The 26,314-nt window shown below is 36.0% G+C and overlaps 1 protein-coding gene across 1 annotated transcript in view; it reads right to left on the reverse strand.

Annotated features, from left to right (window-relative positions):
- Nucleotides 1-26,314, reverse strand: part of Nepl16 (Neprilysin-like 16) — a 516,822-nt gene that overhangs the window by 76,112 nt on the left and 414,396 nt on the right. The window contains exon 6 of the mRNA XM_069816363.1: nucleotides 19,377-19,508. Within this exon, the coding sequence (XP_069672464.1) occupies nucleotides 19,377-19,508 (132 nt within the window). The remainder of the gene's footprint in view (nucleotides 1-19,376; nucleotides 19,509-26,314) is intronic.

Consider the following 26,314-nt stretch of genomic DNA (forward strand, 5'->3'; position numbering starts at 1 on the left):
CATGACTGCAAAATGAAGAATCGTGTGAGACGTTCGTTTACGAGTGAAAAGAATATATGGAATCATAGACTGGGATGAGTTCTGAACAAACCGTGAGTGAATCGCTGAAAAAGAATCGTGTTTGCCCAGCTAATGAATGAATGAATGATCTTCCCATTTTTCGATACTACCGATAGTCGCCAGAACTATAGATAACATTAGAAACAATTTGACTATCGATAGTTTTGTTAGCTGAAGTCATAACTATCGACTATCGCCAATCACTACTTTGTAGGATATTTTCAGCATTCCTATATTCTATTCTTCCTTAAACAAGAATTAGCAGCATGTTTTGCTTGTTCGTCGTCAATGAGCAACATATTTTCTGATTATTATAAATTATGATAGAGTTGCAATGTTAAAATTTTGATAACAAAATGTAAAGATCAAATTCATTATTATTTTATTAATAACATTCTTCGTAAGATTCAGTAAACAAGCATCTTATATTCTCTTAGATAAAAGGATTAAAATAATATACTGTATCATACATTTATTGCAGGGTATCTATCTGTAAATCATGTTTATTTTTCAAAATAATAAAATAAATAATTACAACAGGTACAAGTAGATGAATTCTTTATAAGTTAATGCAGTGATGGGTAAAATGGACGCAACCCACAAGACAGGATTTAAATGGCAACTACATACTGTGGGAGGGGTTGCATTCTACAGTGCAGTGACGGATTTACAGACAGTTACGCCACTAAATTTCTACCTACCATATGTAATTAGAAGAGTTCATTCACGTGATATTTCATTAATCATTTTTCAAAGCAATTATTCGATATTGGGATTTATATCTGTGCCTGCTATTTTCACTTGTGCAAGGAGATGTGCATCGCTTAAGCGGGATCTGTGGCTGGACTTTATAAATTTCATTTTAGAAAACAGCTGTTTGCACTTGTAGGTTAATGAATACATATCGGCAATTTCCATAACTATGGTCCTGGAACACAACTATGATTCACGATACAACCATTCAATGAACATTGTAGAAGTAACATAGACCGTTCGTAGATAGCTGCAGTGACTTGAATTCAAACTACAGTACAGCAAAAATATAGATAAACGATTTACTACGCTACGGAGTACAAAATTTGAATAGTTGTATAGTGGACAATAGTTATGTTCCAGGACTATAGTTGTGGGAAATGACGGTACTCATTATTTTTTAAGCAAACTGCCTGAGCAGTGGATATGTAGTACTGGACATCTTTTAAAAAATTTAAACCCCAGCAGACCTTCATATTCTGCTTTCGAGAGGCTATCATTCTGCAAATTCAGTACCTCTAACTGCAATTCTGGGATAACATTTTCAATTTAAACATGAAAAGGAGTGACACAAATATTGAAATCTTTCTCCATCCCTTGAAAATCACTGAATCTGTATTCTTTGAACTCGTATAACAGATGATCTATTTTAAGAACTTAGGCCTACATATTTAAGTTCGCGTCCTGAATATTTATTTGTAACTAATCCTAAACATGAGAAATGAAAGACCCGCCTTTTTTGTAAGTGTGATATTGTCTCGATTCATATGATTCTGCGAAAGACATTGTATCACTAATGAAGCTCCGAAGTACAGCAATCCAGTATAATCCGCTCGTACACGCGCAGTATTTTCATGGGGTGGGAGAAGGGAAGGTAGGGGGTAAGTTTGATGCTTTGCTGAGGTCTGACATCACTGCGGCAATGCCGCAGGAATGCCCGCCATTGAGTTAATGTCTTGGTGCGGTTTCGTTTCCTATATTTACGTTTTTAAGTAATGTTATTCGATCGTGATGATAGTGTTGATGAAGATGATGATAGTGATGATATTAGGTGGAAGAGAAGGCGGAGATGGAGGATGATTAAAGTAATAATAAAGATAAATATTCCGTAAACATGGTCCAAGAACGAATTTTCTGTAGAAAAAATACACTTGATTTCCCCGATACTTAATCTCGAGTCTTTTGTCATCGAAAACAGGTACCTTAATCCTGGCGTTTCATTGAACGATGAACAACTTGAGGCGCGAAGTTTGAAAACTTCTTTAGATGATATCTGATCTGTTGCTCGGATGGATATTCATGGCCTCACTTCGATTGCTACACTTGAGTGCACCGATGTTCTACCTGCGGCTGAGTTTCAGTTCCCATAGCAACGGGAGGAAAAAAAAACCTATCTGGCACAGTATCTTGGAAATTGGATGTGTATGGTTTCACTTTAATTCCAGCAAAAACGATGATTGGTGTACGCTCGGCTTGATGTGCTTTTGAGTTCGTTCTAAATATTTGGAAGAAAAAATTACGAACGCAGTAATTAAGTGAAACGCACAGGCGTCAAGTTGAAGTTTATTTAGATGGACTGCAAATACTGAGCTCTGTAATATTTGTCTTAACTCCATTGTATAATATGGAAAAGTAGACAGATTGAAAATGAAACTGAGTTCTACATTCGTCTTCTATACTATTACAGTCCTTGAAATAACTATTTTTGCAATCATAAGGGATAAGCAATACGTTGTGCTGTCAATTTCGTAGGTCAGTGGACATGTAGTACTGCTTTGTGTTTCATCTCACCATGCACTGTACGTAAAAAAATGCAATCTATATACGCAGTGCAATATGGGTTGAAACTTGAAATTGAAACAAATAGACTCGCACATGAGCCACTCATATGGACCCGTTGTTCTATCTCAGAATTTTGACACTGACCAGTAAATTTTGCCTGAAGTTCTTTCGTCCAGGGGAAGGTCTTTACTTTTACGACACGAGATTATCCCCAAGAAATCATGCTAGAATCATGATCATCCTTACAAATCAATTACCCCTCACTGATTTTGAATCTCCGACCTAATGGAAAACAATAGCTATACAAGTAGAATTCCTGTGCAGTAACTCTGTTAATTAACTAAGATATTATTATAACAAATCACTCATTTAAAGTTCGCATAACTAGTCTTATATATATTTTCGTGTGGTTTTACTTCGTTTACAGTTTGATTGTCTTTTATTATTGTAGTTGTCACTATATATCTCGGAACCGGAGCTGGGTGAAGCGCCTCAGGCGACAACAGCAACGCTGTTTGTTCTGTGTTTCAGTGAGTGAAGTGAAGTGAAGTGAAGTGAAGTGAAGTGAAGTGAAGTGAAGTGAAGTGAAGTGAAGTGAAGTGAGAGTAATGGAAAATAATATACCTAATTATTCAATTCCACATCAGGAGTTTATTTACGAGTCGTATGTCCGTACAGAATTCGCTCGTGCTGTCCGGAGATTATTTCAAGAGAATTTCCTAGGTGTTCGAGTCCCAAATCATGGGACGATTCATAGATTCGTTAATAAATTCCGTGAAACGGGGAGTGTTCTTGACAAGAAGCGAAGAAGGCGACGTACAGTGCTTACAGAAGAAACTCATGATGACATTGGACAACGCTTGGAAAATTCCACTAAGAAATCTCTTAGCTGTCTTTCTCAGCAGACGGGAATTTCTTACGGTTCCGTACAAAGAGCTACGAAGTTACTTAAGTTAAAACCGTACAAAAGTACAGTAGAGCAAGAACTTAAACCGGATGATCGTGTATGTATGATTAGATTTTGTGAATCGATTTTGAATAAAATGCATGGCGGAGAAATTGATCCTAATCTCATTCTCCTTTCAGACGAAGCGTGATTTTATTTACGTAGGTCTGTAAATTCTCAAAACTGCCCACACTGGAGTGTCGAAAAACCTAATCTGCTTCATGAGGAACCTCTTCATGACGAAAAATTAGGGTGGTTGTGCGCAGTTTCCCGTCAGAGAATAATAGGCCCAATATTTTTTGAGGACTCAATTAACAGTGACATAATATGTGAACAACATTTTTCAACTCTTTTTTTGTTAATTAACCGAGAGGGAACGTAGTTTCGCGTTTTTTTTAGCAGGACTCCTCATATAGCCAATGTTTCATTGCTGGAAATTATAATCAATATTTCATTGCTGGCAATTCGACAAGTGTTTGACGATAGAGTTATCAGCAATAACATGGCCCTCAAGATCTCTTGGTTTAGCCGCATGTGATTATTATCTCTGGGATTCATTAAAAGATGAAGCGCTTAAATGAGTCCACACACTTTAGATGAACTTAAGGATAACATTCGCAAAGAGATCAATTCAATTTCTCAAAGAGAACTAAGAAAATGTAAAAAGAAGATGTCAGAAATATGTTTAAAACGAAAGCAGGAAATTCCAGCATCTAATTTAATGACATGGGTCAGTACATAACTTTTAAAGTGCATTAGAATTTATTCCACAGTCACTCTAGCTTGCTAAACATAGGGCTCTTGTATTGCCCGGCCGGTAGCTTATTGGCCGAGCGGGACCCCACCTCAGCTGCGGTGCCGCGAAATATGGATGACCCAGTATTTCTAGTGGTGTGGAAGAGAAGGCCTGATGGCCTTAATTATATCAGAATTAATCAATAAATAAAGTAAATAAAAACAAACAGAATCTCGCTAATTCAAAGTACGAGTAATTGGAACCTTGACCTGCTCGGTTTAGAAAATTTTCGGATTACTCGAAATTATTTTGTGGAGCATACATATGTTCATAAGGCACTGGCGTAATATTACCTATCATGCAGGTTTCCATCATTATGTCAGAGAAAATTGAACTATTTTGTAACTTCAAAGGACAACTGTGATAAAGCTTGTAATGACCTGATATCTAAGTAATCAAAGAACAATAAAAGTTTATATTTTAAATTTAATTAACTTTTTTTTTCTTATGACTATTGTAATTTAGCATCTTGAAGACAGTATTGGAATTATTTTTGGTACCAAACGCTTTATTTCTTTTTTTTTCTTTACTTAAGTATAGAAATTTGAAGACTTTTACATTTCGGTATTTCGATTCGGATTACTCGACATTTCTATTAGCGGGCTTCTACTGTACTACATCAGCAACAAAAAAATTGTTTAGCTCATGGTTGTGTGAAATGACTAGCTTAAGTTAAATTTATAATACTGATATTGTCTAAGCCTATCATATCATTTCCTAAAAACACATTAGGCCTACTAGCATCGTGCATTACAGGCATTATGTTCGGTTCAAATTTGTCGAATATCCAGAAGTTCTTGTTCACTCTGTAGAAGAAGGTCTGTCGTGTTTGTTCCACCTTGTTATAAAATATTCGCTGTCCTCCACTCCCATCCCTTCAGGTTTCAACCATTCAAAGATTTTAGCATAGATTTCGTGATTAGGTAATTTTTCATATGAAATAAGACAAAGTTCATAGTGTCTTGGTTGCCTCTCTTATGTTTGACCATTGCAGGACATTAAAAAGCTGTAACCAAAATTCAGCAGGGTATTGCAATTTCGTTTATATTCTATTTATCGCCTTGTCATTTCTTCCTATTAAGGAATGTTAAAGTAGCTTCATGAATGTAGGGATTTTTAGTACATGATATGCAACTGCAACGAATGTCCTTCAGTTGATTCAGAAAAACGTTTTATAGGACTGTTCCATATATTGAGCAAAAGGTAGAAGAAGATCATTGTAGATCAGATTTAGTTTTTAGTGGTAGGTAGACAGACGCAAGTTGCAGAACTTTACCATTGGTGTTTACAGAAGACGTTCATGAAATTATTGGCTCTAACACATATCAATAAGCAATAAAATATGTTAAATAATGTTCATAATATTTATATCAACATCATATTTCAATTATTTAGAAAACTAAGATTACATACAGAGACGTAATATCCCAATATTTCGATTCTTTAGACAATTAAGGTCACATAGCTTACATAGACGGAATATTGCAATTATCTCATTTACACTTGCTAAACAAATACTTTTAAATTGATTTACGTCTACGTGATGTTATTCATTACAACATTTCACCATCTATCATGCAAAGAGAAAATGATTATTTCCTTTGTATCTTTGAGGGTACAAGGAAAATTATCCGCCTTGGTAAGCCAGTTTTTATAACTCTGTGTACGACTGTTGTGGACCAAAGTTCAAATCTCAGATGATGGTGGAGTTGTATTTGTAGTTGTCAAAGTCAGGGTTGTGAAGGTTTTCCTTGGAGTTCTCCGTTTTTCTTTCGTCATTTCACCAACATACTTCATTTGTTTGCCACCTAAGCCATGGTGAGTGTTCCTAATGATTTGTTCAGAGGTAATATATGACAATGATGGTGCATTGTATACGTCTCATAACTGCTCCCAGGTATTTTTCTGGTTTTAAGGATTTTCTGGCTGGAGAGGAAATGATGGACGCTGGCAATGCAATCGGCACGCAACTCATTTCGCCACGAGTGCAAAAAACATTCGGACGCTTCTTACCTCGCTCTGTAAATGCCTCTATACAGATAATTATTTGACAAATAAAACAGAAAGATTAAGGTGGATTTCCCTAAGCTAACTTCCATATCATTAGTACACCGTTTTTCATTGAACTCCTTTCTAATTCATGATAATCATAAAGTAAACAACAGGAAACTAATGCACTATATAACAGGTTGTTTCTCCGTCCTCTGCTCCACCGGTGCCAAAACACGCTCGATCAAGAACGTTGTACTGCTGCTGGGGAAAAGATTGAACTGATATTTAATTGCTTCTGAAGTCAGAGTTACAGTTTTAGAAGTACAAGACAAAGTTAAATATAAACACAACTATGACATTAAAGCCAGGAACAAACCCATCGAACATTCAGGCAGACGTAACCATAACGATATAAAATAAAATGATTCACAGCTCCAATGATTTTTGTTTCAGTCAAAGCATCAGCCAGTCACAAGACAGGATGACGGGGTGCATGAGGGATAGAGAATACTGTACTAGAGCATTCTAAAAGTATGACAACATAGTTACTGTTTCTCACTAAGTGTATTTTGGTTGTTTTTGGCATTGCATACTTCAAATATACTACCATTTCAACAGTACGTTGTCGAAACCTTGAAAGACGGAGGACTCCATCTGAAGCATTCTTTTCTGCTATTTCACTGATCGATCTAAAGCTATTCGGATGCCAACTCTTGATTGAAAGCGAATGCCTCGCTTCCACCCATCTTGAAATAGTTCGGTATAGTAAGACTCCTCTCCCACAAACTTCTTGTAATGCTGTAAAGTACTGGGTTGCATTTTTTCCTATCGCAACTTGGTATTTATGAAACATCTTTGGTCATACCTACTAAACACTTTTAGGGCAGTATTACTTAGGCTAATATGAATCAGAAACAGTCACTGTATGCACAAAATGTGATCACTTAAAAACTTCTAATATTCCACATTTATGCAATAGTCGCTCCTCTATTACGCACTAAAAGATTCCGATGCTCACCGATAAGAGCGCTGATTTATAGTATTGTTCAGAGTCCGTGGTATATCCACGGATTCTGGTATTGTTGCCATTACTTATTAAATGCCCTTGTATCTCAGCGCAGGAAACTGTCACTGAATATCTGCGGGGCGTGTTCTGCGTATACTAAGTTACAAGGAAAAGTCGCCTTGGTAGCGCTCAGATGGCTTACGATCACTGCGAACCTGGATTTCAATTATTGCGATGGTGGCGTATTTTTTGTAGTCAATAAGGAGACTTCACAATGCATGGGTTAGATTGTTAATTTTCACACAGCCGATATTTGGTTGACACTCTTAAAATAAATCATGAGTACTTTTCTACAATAACTCTTTAAAGGATTCACTGGCATGATCTACGATTTGGCGACATGCAGTCGTGCTCCGAGGTCAAGACATCTATTTGAACCCCGTTTTTGGTTTATTACCTAATTTTTACGCATTTTCTCCAACTTGATGAACCATGTAGAGATGAATTCATATTTCACCAAGACAACGGTGATACTATGATTATTATTATTATTATTATTATTATTATTATTATTATTATTATTATTGCGTGATGTCTTACTGGTGTCAGTTATGAGGTTCAAACCTGTCTTCTGTCGTATTATGTTTTCTCGCCACTTGATTTTTAGTTTATTCTTTTTGTACAGGGACATCATTTTATTTTTACTAACATTTTTAATATTAACCTGTCTGTACCTTTAGAGAACCGGAAACACCGCTTGCTCCCCCTTCCAAGACTGGAGTTCGATGATACTGGCGTAAAACACAAATCACTCTACTAGGTATAGGATGGAAGAAAAGTAGTTCATCCATTTACGTAAACTAGGAAATATCGCGATTTTGAGTTTGATAATTTTCATTAGGTTTTTCTTTAATCAAAGTACAGTACTGTATTAAGAATAAGCGGTGTTACTCACGAAGTGAGTTATCCACGCGAACTTATACATTATGCAGTGTATACTGTCTACAGCACATTAGCGTACAATATAGAGAAGGAAGTTAAATTGAAAAATAATCATAATATGAATATTTAAACACAATTTTGAAAATGGTGGCCGTTCATTTCGATACAGACTTCAGTTCTTTTGTGCATATTATCGCACTATAGACTATTGCATCTAATTCCAATTGCCAGTTTCGTCCTTCGTACTAGTAACTCATGTTGAAATAATTCTGTACCTACTCTACGTACTGTGAATTCAATCTTCACTTCTGCCCGACCCGAAAATATAAAATTACTCAGACATGCTATCTACTGTCCGTCCAAGTTGTTATGCCGCAGGATTGTAGAAAGGGAGGAAATCACGTGACAGTTAATTACTTAACGAGGCCCTTTTATTTAAGTTAAATTAAACAGCTATATAATATTACGTAAACGTTCAATTCCTAAGAGAAATTAATGTTTTCAGAAAAGAGCTAAGACAGCCCAGCTTTTACAGAGGGGCGAGCAGAAGCAGGTGGGGGAAATCGGGATGCGACGTAGGCAAACTAACAGTACCTGTGCGAAAATATGATTCAATATTGAAAGCTCTTTCGTCACTGGAAAACGCGAACATATTTCTGGAACGTACTATACCCAGTAACTCAGTACTGCTTACTATCTGCGGTCTTGGTTCTGTGTGGAGTTGGAACTTCCTTAGTAGAAGGGGTGGGAGTGAAGTACATTCAAAAACTCAGGTACAATAAAAATTGAAGTAAAAATAAAATGATGTCCCTGTATATGGTTTCCGTTTTACTCAACCAGATAGTAGTACCGGCGGACAACTATTATCTTTGTCTCAGCCATTTGTTTGTGCCCTGACACGAGGCTATGAAGTTACTTTGTCTTGATTAGTCTTCTATTTTCCTTCTTCTTGCATTGTCATTGGTGACTTTAGTTTCTCCGTTGGTACTTTCTAGAACTTTCGGTTGGACATTAAGGCCTGGGGTTTAGGTGTTCAGTAGGGAGTTCTCGCGGAGATGCGCAGAATGAGCAATGTGGCGTGACTTAGGAACTGTCGCGGAGCTAGCATAGAATGAGCAACGGTGGAGCGATTTAGGGAGTTCTTGCGGAGCCGGTGTACTGTGAGCAACGGTTTAGTTGCTAAGGGAGTTCTTGCGGACACGATGGATATTGAAGTACGCTGCAGTCACAAGGAGTTGTTGTGAAACGAGTGTTGAAACAGATTACAGATCCAGAGGAGAGAGAGTACGGAGGTAATTGTGAAATTATGACATTGGTTATGAACCAAAACTGTTTCTGCATAGGGATTACTATTCTATATTAAGCTTCTAGTTGTCGAATTGGGATTTTGTATGTTATGCTGGTGAATGGTAGTCGTCATCGCTGTAGATTGACTTAGAAATCACGATGGAAATATTCAGATTGTCAATTAATATAGATAAACAATATAATATTTGTTACTCAGTCAAATGACAAATCAATGTAAAATAATGACATATTATATGGTCATTAAGTTTTGTATACATGAATTACAAATTGCAAACGTTTTCGCCCATTCAGGCATCTTCAGGCGCAATTATACAATATCTCAATATCAAACTGTGTAGCCATTACATTGGTGGTAGATCAACTGTTTAAGATTAATGATGTACAAAACATCTCCATAATTAAAATGTAATATTACAAGTCATAAAATTAAAATAATGTTAAAAACCTCTAACCCCATCACTACGCAATATCCTTCCGCGTTAGTTGTTTACACGAACACACACTTCCCCCGCGTCATTCTAGCTACAGTTCCAACAGCAGCAGGTCGTCTCACGTCTACGTAAGTACGTCCATAATTTAGTCTTCCAATTAGTTTTTTCAAATTCTTCAAAATTTTTATTTATTTATTATTTTCATTACAGATAACTACTACAAACATAGGATGTTTTATAGTGATCTATACAGTTGCCACGTTCAAACGACGTGAGTACTTTCAATTATCCAATCCGATTACACTTTTACATTTGATAATTTCCTATTTCTATTTCGTATTTATTTATATATTTCAGACATAATTCATCTCTCATTGGACTCTACTGAACAAGAGTTCTACAGAATATTACGAAGTTTAATTACAACACTACGTGGTTTTTAACATTATTTTAATTTTATGACTTGTAATATTACATTTTAATTATGGGGATGTTTTGTACATCATTAATCTTAAACAGTTTATATACCACCAATGTAATGGCTACACAGTTTGATATTGAGATATTGTATAATTGTGCCTGAAGATGCCTGAATGGGCGAAAACGTTTGCAATTTGTAATTCATGTATATAAAACTTAATGATCATTTAATATGTCATTATTTTATATTGATTTGTCATTTGACTGAGTAACAAATATTATATTGTGTTTAGCTGTAGATTGAATTAAACCAGTGACGTGTGCATCAAACCAGGACGCCATGAGAGTGTGTAATTTCTCCGTGTGTATGTGATCGAGTACCTGAACTAAGTTCTGCTGTAGAAGAGTGCCCAGTTGCCAGAGGAATATTTGAGCAGTCGGTATGAGAATACTACTGGGTGTTCATTTCAAAGTGTGTCATGACGTCACTGTTGTTGGGTCACCGATTTGAAGCGAGTTTCAGCTTATATGTTAGAGAAGTTGCCTATTATTTAAGGCGTGTACGGTATAACTTGAACGTCGTAGCAACAGATGGCGGTCTGTACGGTCTGTGTGCTACCATAACGTCTTTCGAACTGTGTTTTGCGCCGGCAAGTCGTACGCAGGGTATTTGTTATCATCGGTTGCGTACGGTAACATTCCACAACACAAATCAAATGCTCCGTGTCCATGTTGACCGTCGAAGTTAGTAATGTCAACAAATACCTAAGTAATCGTCTTAACCCTCTCCCCATATGCCGACAGTACGTATTTCCAAACAGTTCACATTCCTGCCACTACCGGCGTTACCGTACGTATCGGTATGTACTCTTCAGAATGAACGCCGTACTTGCTAGGCAATTTTTCTGCCTCTTAGGTTATGCACCTCAGCGGAAGTGTAGGAAGATTGAATTCTCTAGGCTCATCGGCTAGCCACATGACGGCATACAGCGAGCAATGACACATTTTGAACTGAACACCCAGTAGAAGCGTTGCCTCAGCCAAACTAAACCAACTGAACTCCTCGCCTGCGATCGGGTATCCCAGAGCGAACTGCGAAGACCGACTAGTTATCCTGGAGCGGCATCAGGCATCGCGGAACGGCTTGTAGATAGGTCTCGGAAATGATTATTGTGTTTCACAGAGTACTCTCTACAGTGCGATGGATCATGGAGCGGCAATCAGGCATCGCGGAGCGGCTTGTAGAGGAGTCTCGGAAATCATGATTATGTTTGGCAAAGTACTCTCTGCAGTGCGATGGATCATGCAGCGGCTGTCATTCATCGCGGAGCGGCTTGTAGAGGAGTCTCGGAAATCATGATTATGTTTGGCAAAGTACTCTCTGCGGTGCGATGGATCATGGAGCGGCTGTCATTCATCGCGGAGCGGCTTGTAGAGGAGTCTCGGAAATCATGATTATGTTTGGCAAAGTACTCTCTGCAGTGCGATGGATCATGGAGCGGCTGTCATTCATCGCGGAGCGGCTTGTAGAGGAGTCTCGGAAATCATGATTATGTTTGGCAAAGTACTCTCTGCAGTGCGATGGATCATGCAGCGGCTGTCATTCATCGCGGAGCGGCTTGTAGAGGAGTCTCGGAAATCATGATTATGTTTGGCAAAGTACTCTCTGCAGTGCGATGGATCATGGAGCGGCAATCAGGCATCGCGGAGCGGCTTGTAGAGGAGTCTCGGAAATCATGATTATGTTTGGCAAAGTACTCTCTGCAGTGCGATGGACCATGGAGCGGCTGTCATTCATCGCGGAGCGGCTTGTAGAGGAGTCTCGGAAATCATGATTATGTTTGGCAAAGTACTCTCTGCAGTGCGATGGATCATGGAGCGGCTGTCATTCAACGCGGAGCGGCTTGTAGAGGAGTCTCGGAAATCATGATTATGTTTGGCAAAGTACTCTCTGCAATGCGATGGATCATGGAGCGGCTGTCATTCATCGCGGAGCGGTCTGTGCCAAGAAATAGAGCTATCAAGGTTTGCGAACCAATCTTTGGAGAAACTGCGGACGCTGGGGTTACGGGTCGGGTAAAGCTGCGGGCAGACTATGAGCACGTCGGAAATCATGTCAAGAATTGTTACATTGGTACGCCGAGTTTTGGTTCCTGCAAACTGTGGGACTATATAATTTTGGTATCTCGAGCCAGTGATATTTTTTGGCGTGTGTGCATGTTTGGATTCTGTGTGTTGCTGGATATGTGCTTGTAACATAGGGCTTAGGGCCACTGGTGTTTAGAGCATGTTGTTGCGTGTTATCTGCGTTCCCTTTACTCCCAAGTTTAGGACTTTTTGTTTGCGAATATGCTGTCAGTTTTAGAGATTATTGTTCTCATCCTCTGACGCTGGGGAAACACAGTCAGGTATGCATTTGTTTATTCTGTTATTTTTTGGTATTAATGTTCATCTATACATTCATTAAAGTGACCATTTTATCAATAATTACACCTGTGTTAATTATCAGCAGAAATTATGTCAAATCCAACTAGACATTCCGCGGGTTTCCATGTGAAAACGATCCCCTTGCGATCCGCGGGACCTGACTAAATCAACCATTTAAACCTCCCGTACGCTGCACTTTGGACAGTTGACTAAACAACAATCATTATTATTATTATTATTATTATCATTATTATTATCATTATTATTGTTATTATTTGGTTAAATTGTGAAACAATAGCAAGGGAACTTGGAATAACTGCGATAATCTGCTTCAAACGACACCTATGTCCACTACAAATTTGAATTAAATTTTCTGGGTTTTTAATCCGGAAATCAGATCACCGACATAGTCTAAGGACAGTCATTTAGACTCCAGTTATGAGGCTGTGTGCCTGCACTGAAGAAATGGTTGGAGTTTTCAGTCTTTTTTCTAACTGTAAGACAAATGGCAAATCCTTCAACCTCATCTCAATAAATTACACCATATCACAATCACCAATTTCATAGATGAGAAGTAACTACTCAAGTGAGATAACGAAGTTAAACTAACTAAATAACAAGTAGTCCAAAAATCTAAGATATGGAGCCAAAGCTCTAGTCCCTGTTCCATTATGCATACATACACAGGATACTACAATAGCAACGTTACAAACTTTCAGAACTGAAGAGTGTGCCATGTCTAAGTTGAGAATAGGAAGCGTATCCGCAATAACAATTGTCAATAAAATACCAGGAAGCTGGAAAAACCCTTCTCCATGCGAATATATTCGTACAACTACTATCAGGGGAAACTATATGCGAATATTGGTAATAAATCCTCCAATATCTGCGAATTTGTACCGGATGCAAAATTACATCAATGTCTTCTGGGATTGTAGTTTCTCTCCGGAGTTCAATATTCTGTGCCATAAGCATATTATCCTTGTTGGTATCATAGTGGCAATATATAACTCATAACTGAGACGTTTCCGGACGTGAATTTATATTCTAAAATGTCTTTTTTTTTCCCTCTTCCACTAGCCCCAAAACTTTATGACTACTCTGTATGTTGACTATGCATATGACTCATAAAGCCCTAACTCTACTTTTACGCTTTTGTTATTACAATTTATATTTTGCTATAAAATTGTAACGATGAAAAACTATCTATCTTATTCGAGGGCTTTAACGATTGACGCAATGTAGCATACTGTTGGGAAGACTGACATACGGCAGAGAGCGTCAATTAGTAAGAACGACGAACCACTGTGGGAGGAAATATTGTGAATGTGTTTGCTATTACTTCCTCGTACTCGTATTATATATTTAATGCATTTTTATTTATTTATTTATTTTATTGCTAGTAAGTTTGAAATGAATACAACTTAATACAATGTGAGATAAACTAGCCCACTCCTGAATGAGCAAGGCTCGTGCTCAGGAGGGGATTCCAATATAGACAAAAATAAAATTAAAATTCAGAGTGAATACAGATTAAAAAGTATTTAATATGTTTAAAACCAAACTATAAATCCAATGCAATTTTTTTTTCTTTTTATTAATTTGGGCAGGAAAAGTACGTTTGTTGCTTTTATTACGAATAAATTAACGTAGAAATTTGTCTAAGGTCTTTTGACGATAATTAGATTCGTGAACTCACCACAGTGGAATGTGATATTGCCCTTGTTTTTATTTCATAACTGATAATGAATGACTCACAATTGAAGAGACAATAATATGGGACACTAGGTTATTCTGAGAAATTCCGCGTCAATATAAGTTTTGTTGTACACGAGACGTTAAGGAAACTGATAATCCTGTTGTTCGGTTAACATTATTCATGCGATGTAACTATAGGACATACATTTTATATATCCACGCTTGCGTATTAGAGCGAAAGTGACAGTGCACAGCGCAGCTGCATATCATTACTAAAAATTCAGAGTTTAAATTCCCAAAATTTTGTCAAAAATAAGATTGAACAAAAATAAAAATACCAATTCGTTAAAAATAACAGAGTTTAACGTCACAATACTTGTTTCCAATTGTTTTATTTCAGTTGCTATGAGAACGTTTATTTGAAAATTCCACTGATCAAAGTTATTCAAGCTATCTTTATTTCTCGCAAATCTATTCCTCAAAGTAGTTCAATTTAGTTTCTTGAAACGATAATAAGAAGTTCAGCATTTGGAACGAATATATAAATTTCAAAAACTAAGGCTTAGCCTATTGTAGGCAAAGAATATACAAGGACAAAAACTATAATTGACAATAATATCATAGATCAAGCCAGCTCCAATTATTTGGGGAATATTATAAGTTTAAATGTAAACCAAGACGTAGAACAAACTGATTAAATTTAGCAGGTTCATGGACTAATTATAAGAAATATTGAAAAATGTATGTCAAAGGCTCTGCAACTAAAATTACGTAAATCAATAAAGAAACCAATGCTTATGTTTGGATCTGAAACTTAGATGGCTAAAGGAAACGACAGAAACATATAAAGGCCCAACAAATGCATTTTCCTAGGTCACTGCTGGGGATTACCCGAAGAGAGCATATCTCAAATGAAGCCATCAGAGATGAGTTACAAAGCAGCACTACGGTAGCCTATAGCTATAAAGCCCATGGAGAAATCATGTAGAGAGAATGGTCGCAGACACATTGCCTAGAAAACCCCTTACTTACAGACCAAGAGGATGGAGAGATGTCGGGAGATACACCAAAAGATGGGATGATGATGAATTTTGATTGTCGGAACAGGTCCTGGAGGTCTATCCCTTGATGTGTGTGTTGTGGTGGTGGTGGTGGTGGTGGTGGTGGTGGTGAAAACGATAACAACTCTTATTCAAAATGTTATGAAAGCAATAGAATATTCTCCAATACTCTGAAAATATATTTAGAATTCTACTCTGAGGCCATTTGGGGTTGTCTTAAGTTTTGTTTGTCGTACTCGTGCTTCGGAACTGCGCCCGGAATTGGGTTCGAATCCCTCTTGGATCGATTATCTTCCTGTGGTTTTTCCGAGGTTTTCCCAACTTACGTAACTACCGCATAATATTAGGCAATTCCATAGCAAGTCTTCGGACTCATCTTGCTGAATCATAATCTTTTCTATAACCACTTTAATAACTGCTAAATAGAACTGCACAGTTACTATATAGTCGTTAAATGTATAATTTAGATTGATTTGGGGTACGAACCTTATAATCTACCTTCATTACGGAAGCTTGTTTCAAAATATTAAGACATACCTTGGTAGAAAATATTATTGTAGGTCAGAATATGTGCAATGTAATGTAAAACCTCCGACGATTTTCAAGAATTTCAGAACGTGAAAATTCAGAGTATTGTACTACAATGAAACATTTCTTGAAGTTGCATTTACGTAATATTTCAGTTAAACAATGATCATACAAAAATGCATCCGATGTTAGGTTCTGGGATTATCGAAAAGAAAAAAGTTTTCCTTGATCATCTTTATAATTGTCCCAGAACTTGTAGAACCCAATATATTACGTCATTGTAATTTATCAAATTCTATCATTTCACTTACACTTACACCATAAATGCTTACAGTATCACGAAACACGAATTCAGTACCTACTATTATTTTGTTTTCAATGCCGATCGCTTATCAACGAGATGATTGGGTTTTTCGAAAGGCTCTAGTCTAGTCCAATATTAATTTATTATTTATACGCCTATGACATATACGATGTAGTGTATAGTTATACCCAGATGGCTGTGAATCAGAATTTAAGTCAGCATATTCCCATTTTTTCTGCCAATGTCATCTGAAGTTTTTATCGTGACGTTACCTATAGCTAAGTATTTTGATAGCCAAGAATAAAACTGTGAGTGAAGTAGACCTAATAGTCTGTGTTGATCTTTATTAATGAAGAAATCTGTTTCCTATATGCATTAAATCTAAATCTACTGCATTTACTTAACGGTGTTAGCATCCAAACAAGTGAAAAACTCTAATAGTATGTTTCTGTTTCCTACCGCTAAAGAGGCAATAATAGTCCTATCATCGAGTTGATAAATAATGTATCTCCTGGAATCGATGTTATTACATGGAGAATATAAAAAACATTGCTGTTTCTATTTCTCTTAATTTTAGTCAAAAGGTGAGACAAGGTATTTTCCCGGAAGATTTTAAAAGTGATGTTATGTTTCCTATTTATAAATGTAGTGAAAAAAACAAAATATGTAAATAAGTACCATCCAATAACTTTACTTCCTTCATTACCTGAATTGCTTGAAAATGTATGAGTTAGATTAATTGGATTTATAGAAAGGCATAATTTAATCAATTATATTCAATTTGGTTTTAGAAGTAATATAATTATGTAGGAAGCAATTTTAAATGTTACTATGAAATATATTAGATACTGAAAATAATTGCATCGGTATCTTTCTAGTTTACAAAAAAAGTTTCAAACGATAAACCATTCGTTCATTTTATCACAATTAGAATGTGTCGGAATTCAAGGAGTTGATTTGGATATACGTCAGTCATTTCAGCGGCAGATATCAAATAACAAAAATTGATGAAACACACAATTACGTAAGAAAATTTAATATTGGTGTGCCGCAAGGTACTATATTAGGAGTAATCTTATTTTTGTTATATATAAGTTATTTATTAAATATTCATGTACAAAGATACAACGGTACAATAACATATCTTACGCAAATTATTTCGTGATTATTTTCTATGATATAGGTTGAAAAATACTTCGAATTAAGCAAATAAAGGCATGAGTATTGTCAAAAACAAGCTTCAATCAAATCTACTTTCCTTAAATGTCACTAAATCAGAGTTAATTCCCTTTTCACTAACATAACTGGTATTCAGAAACTAATTTCAATCTCAAAATTAAGATACATCTGTCTTATTGTTCATAGGCTATCATAGAAATTGTAATAGTCATTATTTACCCATCCATATTTTAATAATTGTATATTTAGCAATATTTGAGTCTATACTTCGATATGGTAGAGTTGGTTGGGGAAGAATTGCCAATTCACATCTTATTCCTTTGTTTGTGCTCCAAAAAAGAAGGATTAAATTTGTTTACCAAAATCTGTTAATTACTCAATACATTTTATTTTTTCTTAATTTTGTGTTCATAATATTAAACAAATCTACAATGTAACTCTGTCGAAATGCTGGCATAAACATCATTACTAGTAAAAAAAATGACATAGATACATTTAATAATACTATGCGAAATATGCTACCTTTTTAATTGAAAAAATATAGTATTATATCTTGGAAAATTCATTCTCCATGTTATGGACCAAGATTGTACAAGCAGTTTACTAAATTAAATCCAGAATTAAATAAACTTAATAACAACATTTTCAGTAAGAAAACTAAATATTACTTACAAATGGCTTTTAAGGAACCCGCAGGTTCATTGCCGCCCTCACACAAGCCTGCCATCGGTCCCTATCCTGTGCAAGATTAATCCAGTCTCTATCATCACATCCCATCTCCCTCAAACCCACTTAATATTATCTTCCCATCTACGTCTCTGCCTCCCCAAAGGTATTTTTCCCTCCAGCCTCCCAACTAACACACTATTCCTTTGCTGTGTTCGTGCCAGAGAATCAGTCCCATTCCGATGCTTATTGTAAGGCTTCGTAACAAGCTATTTTTTTACGGTGATGGGCTGTTAGCCCTTCGCCCAACCCCCAAGCTGGAGGACCACCCCTTATCGGCTGTCCACGACTGCTTATTCAATATATTCGCAGCTACCCTCCATATCTGGAGGCCGTCTCCTCTAACCCCAACCTGAAGACGCGCCATGCCGTGGTGATAGGGACCCACAATGCATGGGGAGAATTAAATATTATGGGTGCTATTCATAGACATTTCGCAGCACGCGCTACGAGCGTACTAAGCTAGCCCCGGCTATCGACTGGTTACTTGTACAGAATTCAAATCATATCCTATCGCTAACACTGGTTTATGAATGCGAAAAACGCTGATCATCCACCGGAAACCCGCGCTAAAAATATTTATGAATACGGCCCATTTCTTTAAGTTGCAACTCTCAATTATTTAATAAATTTCGTATAGACGTTTTTCCTTTTCTTTTTTGTGTTTTTTCTCAATTTCTTACTACAATAATTGTAATTATAACACTGAACTTGTAACATTAAGCCCTTTATTATGTAACTGTAGTCGTCCCAAGCACGAGCATTTGTTCTTTTCGGTGCAAGCTATGTATTTTAAATGTGTATATGTAATTTCAATTTCAGTAAAATTCCAATTTCAATTATCGTCTAAAATAAATGTGTATATGTAATTTCTATTTCAATATTATCCTCTAAAATATACCGTTCTCTATTGGTTATGAATCTGCCGAAGGCAAAGAGGCGATAACTATTAGGCCACGCAGGACGACATCAATAGGTATTTTAAGAATTTAAAAATGTTTAACAATGGCAGTTTACCTTACTTAGCATGGACGCAAATAGAAGGATGCTCTGCGCCTCTTTAGCTCGTAGTTCGAGGGGCATGTTGGATGGCAGGAATCTGTGCAGAAGCTTTTCTAAACTCAACAATCTCTTTTCTTCGGCACTATCCTGAAAATAATATAAATAACCACATTAACTGAAAAATATTGTAAAAACACTGGTTATTAAAATAATGTGGTGTCTCGCTATCAGATGAACCAATAGACCAAATGCTAAATAGCCTAGACCTATACTTGTACGGCGAAGCTTTTACGGTAGTCTCTCAGAAAGCGGATATTAAAGTGCTTCTTGAGGAGATTGTGTTTGATCAATTCAGGGATTCCACTAGTATGAGACATAGCATCTTTTCTAGTGGCCAAAAAACACAGAACATTTTGGGTTATTGCTATGACTAACGTTGTGTTAAAATATAAAATACGAACTATAATAATAATAATAATAATAATAATAATAATAATAATAATAATAATAATAATAATGGCTTTATTTTACGTACATAGTTGAACATACAAGTGGATCGGAATTAAGTAATTACATACTGATACGATTTAGGTACATAATGAGATCAAAATTATTAAAATATTATTACCACTATTACTATCATCATTGCCGTCTTCATCATTATTATAATCATCAACATTATATCATCATAATCATCAACATCATCATCTACATCCTCATCTAGTAGCAGCGAATTTAAAGGAAACAGAATGCATTCTTGTTTATGAACTGTTAAACATTTAACAATTTAACTCAACAATAGATGGAGACATGTACATAATATACATATAGATTAATTGTATACATATATCGCTGGCTCAATATTACAAGGTTCTATGTCTATGTCAGAAATATTACTACATACACCCTTGTAACATTTAGCCAGCGACATGTACTTGAAACTCTATTAGTTGAACCATTAAAAGTATTATAATTTAAACAGGTTATGTAGGGACAGACAGGTCCCGTTTCAACACCGGTGTGGTGTCATCTTCAGTGTCCTTCGAACTACTCCTTTTAACGGTTCAACTAATATAGTTTCAAGTTTTACACAAGTGTTAACGTGAACAAGAAACAACGACATATATATATATGTCCCAACTGAAATAATATAGAAATAATGATAAATTTAACTCTCGTTTACGGACACTCTCAGACACGGACACGGACAGCTGTTTCTCAGTCCTAAAGCTTGCTTTACCTCCTGCGGACAGAACTTGGATTTCAAGATCTAATGTGTTACAAAAATGAAAAAATTAGTTTTGAGAACTGTACAGAAATTCTTTAACATGAAAGAAGACAATAAGGCTCTCGTAGGGTACTACTAGCCCAGCGAGTGGATAAACAAAGTCATAAAATTTAACCTGTCTGATGGGTCCAAGGTTCCCGTGATCGTGAAATTGTGTTCGACACATGATTGGGTTAATAAGATTATTCTCTTCACTTCAATCAGTTCTGTTTCGAGAGACATGGCACCTAAACGTAAAGGTTAAGTTTAAAACTGTAAATTATAGTACTGCACAACTGTAAACCTAGAATGAAATTGCACTGCACAGTACTGCATTTTCCTTTTTTCTGTCTTATATACTGTAGTTCAAAGTTGCAAAGAATTTACTGTAGTACAGTAGATTGTATTTAGAATTAAACTACAGTAATACATTTCATTTAAAGCGTGAAGGGATACATAATGCATATTATAAATTTACTGTTAAATTGGTGAGCCTCCCTCCCAATAAAGGACACCTCCCAGATGCGGACAGATTGTTGCGTCCCTTCGATGTCCGTAAATGAGAGGTTTCACTATATATATATATATATATATATATATATATATATATATATATATATATGTATATATATATATAATTTTTAAAATCAAATATTTTAGGCGAAAAAACGTAATATATTGTTAAATTTAATATCCGTCCTAATGTTTATGTATCTTAAATAGGGACGATAGAGTTGTTAGTGCCTGCGAGAGAGGAATATTTTGACCAGAAATCGAGAATGGTGAGTAGAAAATCAGAAATAATAAACTTTATGTCTGAAAAGATAGTCTAAGCAGTAAATGGATTGCACATGTGGCAAAGAATGAAGAAACATATTTAATTGAAAGGAAGAAATGGCTGGAAGATATCTAAGGAGATATTAAAAGTTATGGGACAGAGAAGTTAGAAAAGACATATACACGATGTGGAGGATTGGACTTAGACCTTCAAGAACTGTAGCGCCTCTGTAGAAAGAAGAAAAAAATTAAATCATAAGTGTATTTTAGGAAGTACAAAATTTACTGTGGTTTGGTCCTTTTTATTTTCTACAAAATAAAGCAAAAGTCACTATTAAGATAATATCAAAAGTCCAATTAATAACAAACATCCTAGATATAAGACATACTCTAGAAGTAGTGGGTTCGAATCCCGCTTAGGCTGATTACCTAGTTGGATCTCCTCAGACATCTTTCGAAACTATAAGGTGAATGTCAGGTAATTACATAGGGGATTCTTGGCTTCATCCCGCCGAATACAATTATATGGTAACTAATTCTATGTTTTAACGCTACATAACTGCGTAATTGAAAATCATTGATAAACATCGATTAAATGAAATTAATTCTTCTACTGGATAAACAAAAGCAGTAATAATGAAAATATTCCACTTTGAAAGGAAGTTTAATAATTTTTAACTATTATGCCTGAGGAAGTAAAAAATACCAGACTCACACAAGCAGTACAACATAGTTACAGAAAAATGTCTAATGTGTTGTTCGAATTGTAAATATAGTATTAACTTAAAATATTTTTGTGGAAATCCTATGATTTGTAGAAGTAAAGAACGGTGTAGGTTTGAACGAAGCCATGGAACATGAACCAACAGCCAACAGTACGACCAGTGCTAAACAGCTGATATGAGTAAATTACAGTTTTGATAATTTTAATAATTTATTTAGAGAGAAGGATTTGATTAAATCATTAATCTTTCGTTCTTATTTAATATACATAAACATTAGGATGGGTATTAAACTATAAATATATATTACAGATTTTTCCCTAATATATTATATATGTATATATATATATATGTCATTGTTTCCTGTTCACGTTAACACTTGTTAACACAAAATCAATACATAAACTAATAATATGTCCTAGTTATACACAACAAGCAATTTCATAAATACAATTCTAATAACAAATTTTCTATTAATACTAATATTATTTGGCCTAGCTATCTTCTATTTTTTTTTGTCTATTTTACACTTATGTATTGTTTTAGTGTAAGTTTCAACCAATACATCTTGTTTATACTTATGACTAGACTTCGTTGAATTGCCACACGCAGCTTGCAATCAGGTTGCCGATGTACGGTAGTATAGAGGAGGTGAGCGACCGCCCGGTCTCGTAGTATAAGCAGTTCATGTTAAGAGATGTGACCAGTCCAAATAGACCAGCTACAGCTAATGTATACCTATGTAAGCAGTTGTTTTTGCATTACTGTGGTTGGAATAGTCAAAGCTTAAAATTTGTTCATTGCAGACAAGAATTCAAACATACTACAATGAGAGCGTTGCTGTTCCAAATAATTGCCTCTGGAATACTCTTATCCCTGCAGCCAGTCTTGACCCGTTGGGGAACGTGGTTGGATGCTGTTAATTATTATGCAGAACATTACGGCAAAATAATGGAGGTAATTGATACATTGGATAGCACAGACAGTTTCGCTGTTGCAGCTGTAAAATCATTGCCTTCTGAACAACTATTGGAAGATATTCTGTTCATTGATTCTAATTTTAAAATCGTGTCCAAAAGCATCACCCTGTTAGAATCGTCTAAACTACAACTCTCAGAAGCCCTTAATATAGTGGATAAAGTATCACAAACCGTTATCCAAAATAACAATTCACTAATTTCAGAAAAAATGAAATGTAAGTTGAGAAATATTATTGTTGGTAAAAATTCTGTCTATTCACAATTTCGTACTGTAAATGATGTACCATCAGGTCACGACAAGACGTCTGAAGTTGGTGTGCTAAAAAGTAGTGACTTCCCGTTCTTCAAATATGCACCTACTACATCGTGTGATGTTGAACGTACATTTTCCGAATTTTAAAACTGTTTTAAGTGACCATCGGACGAGGTTACTTTGCAGTCGCTCAAAATGTACGTAACTTTTCACTGCAATGCACACATTCAAGAATGATGTGAGTATCTTACATTAAATTTTGAGTTAATATATCTCACTATAAAATAATTATGTATTTACATGTTTAGACATTTCCTACTTCAATGATCATTCATTATATTTCTAGAATGCAGGATACAGGTTTTATTGTAACCGCAGTATACTGCTCAGTGTTTACATCAGAAGCATACTCCATCCTTTGCACGCCTGATCCTCATACAGTCTATACCGCGTGCGCAGTAAACCTTGCGATTCTCGTGGCAATTCCATGAAGTCTATTATGACAATCTTTCTTATCTAAATTTACCCATTCATTTCCAGTTTCTCATTTATTATTTCATTTCTTTTATTTTTAACTAAAAACAGAAAGAAACCTATTTGTTTTTTGTAAATTCAGGTTCTTATTATTCATTGTTTTTAATTGCAATTTCTTTGTTCATTACTAAGAATTTTACCTTTATGAAGTAAATTGGAATTAAATAGCGAATGAACTATCAGACTTGGTGGATTTCCTATTCACAAACTTTACGATATTCACTTAGTTTATAGAAAGGCGAGATATAGGCATAGTTTTAACCTCATCAGAACACTTTGTGCAGTATTTGCTTCCTGTTCGATCAACATTTGTTACTGTTGACGAAATAAGAATCTCATAAAAAAGGAAACGGTGATTAGGTAGTGACTGCTAGCAATCATACAAACATTACAGGCCTATTTTATTGCATTCAAATGAAAGTGTGAGATGAAAGGAAACTCTTTTAAGCACTTTTTGTCCAGAGGGTTGTGCTGTAACAGCTTATATTCTTTACTGTTTGTATATTTTATGTGCTAAAGAGCCTGCCACAGAATTCATAAGAGCAAAAAAAAAAAAAAAAAAAAAAAAAAAAAAAAAAAAAAAAAAAAAAAATAATAATAATAATAATAATAACGCAAATAAGAATGAACCAAAAGTCAACCAACATATTTGTGGCGGCTGTAGAATACGGCACACTTAACCAAATAAGCTTAGGTAGGAAATTAATGCTAAAACAGCAATTTATTGTACACAAAACAACAGAATTTTAATATTATTATTTGGAAGCTGTTTACGCTTTACTCTTCCACTTTAAGGAAATAACACAACATAAGTACGGTACTTGCAACAAACCAAAATAATACTAATTAGAATGTTACATTTAACAAAAGATGATTTATGACGCTCAATTGCAATAATCTATTAAACAGAAATTAACTTGCTAAATAAATATCGTACAAACTAATTATTATTATTTACTTGTTAATTGATAAGCCACATATTATTTATTTACTTATTCTCCTATATATACCTACTGGATATGCACTTGAATTATTTTATGAAAAATCCTCATGTACACACATTCATATTTATATCAGTTAAGATTATTATATAAATTACAATTTTCACTCCCATATGGTGAGTAAAATTGTTTAAATTATCATATACACAGATAGCATATTGTGGCACCCGTCTGGAACGTTCTGGTCGCGTCTGGTTGCGCGCGCATCTAACGAGAAGGAAGGCGCGGGGAAGTGGAACTAGAGCTTCGGTAGGCGCTGTAGCGCGGCACGGTGCGAGGGGAAAGAAGACTATGGTGACTGCACGGAGCGGAGAGAGCAGGGGAAACATCTAGAAGCGTATTCCTCCCGAAGATTCGGAAAGCCACGCGATTCAAAGATTCGAGATGTTACGGTTTAGCAATAAAAGTCGCGAGCGAATCAGTCAGTTAGTTTTCAGTCAGCCTTAAATTCTTGGACAGCAGTGAGCAAGGTGGATCTGGGTTCGACGTGCAAGGAACTGCATCTGGAAGGCTTGGATTTGACGTGCAAGGAACCGCATCTGGACGGCTTAGGTTCGACGTGCAAGGAACTGCATCTGGAAGGCTTGGGTTCGACGTGCAAGGAACTGCATCTGGAAGGCTTGGGTTCGACGTGCAAGGAACCACATCTGGAAGGCTTGGGTTCGACATGCAAGGAACCGCATCTGGAAAGCTTGGGTTCGACGTGTAGGGAACCGCATCTGAAAGGTTTGGGTTCGATGTGCAGGGAACCGCATCTGGAAGGTTTGGGTTCGACGTCCAGATCTGGAAGGCTTGGATTCGATGTGCAGAGAACTGCATCTGGAAGGCATGGGTTCGATGTGCAGTGAACTTGAGTGAGTGAGCTAGAACTAGCCGAGGCGAACGAACTGTCAACTGAGAACTGACAGTTTTGCTCTGCACATAGTTTTTCGTGAACATTAGTTAAAATTAGGAGTACATTGTTGTTTTTCTCAATAATACACGTGTATTGTCATTGTTGTCGTTTGGAGTGCAATAACGGCTATTGTGTTCCTGTGTTGAGTGGAGTACCCATTGTTGTAGGGTGAATTATTAAGAATAAAGGTCATATTGTTGACAGGTGTGATGGTTTAAAGCAGAAATAAAAGTTACAATATTGTCAGTGTGCTTATCTGATCATAAAAATCTGGATCCCTGTGAAGCAGGCTTAAATAATTTTAAGGAAAAAAATTGTTCCGGGCGCGAGTATCGATCCCGGAACCCTTCGCTTAGCGTACCAATGCTCTACCGACTGAGCTACCCCAGAAACCATACACAACATCGTCACATTTCTTCCCTTTATATACACACAACTCAAATGGACTGACCAGACGCCAGAAACCCAACTTTGAGTGCACACAATACTGTGTGACTTAAATTGTGGCTTTCTGTTAACAGAAC

The sequence above is a fragment of the Periplaneta americana genome, chromosome 17 (genome assembly GCF_040183065.1).
Source record: "Periplaneta americana isolate PAMFEO1 chromosome 17, P.americana_PAMFEO1_priV1, whole genome shotgun sequence".
NCBI classification, from domain to species: domain Eukaryota; kingdom Metazoa; phylum Arthropoda; class Insecta; order Blattodea; family Blattidae; genus Periplaneta; species Periplaneta americana.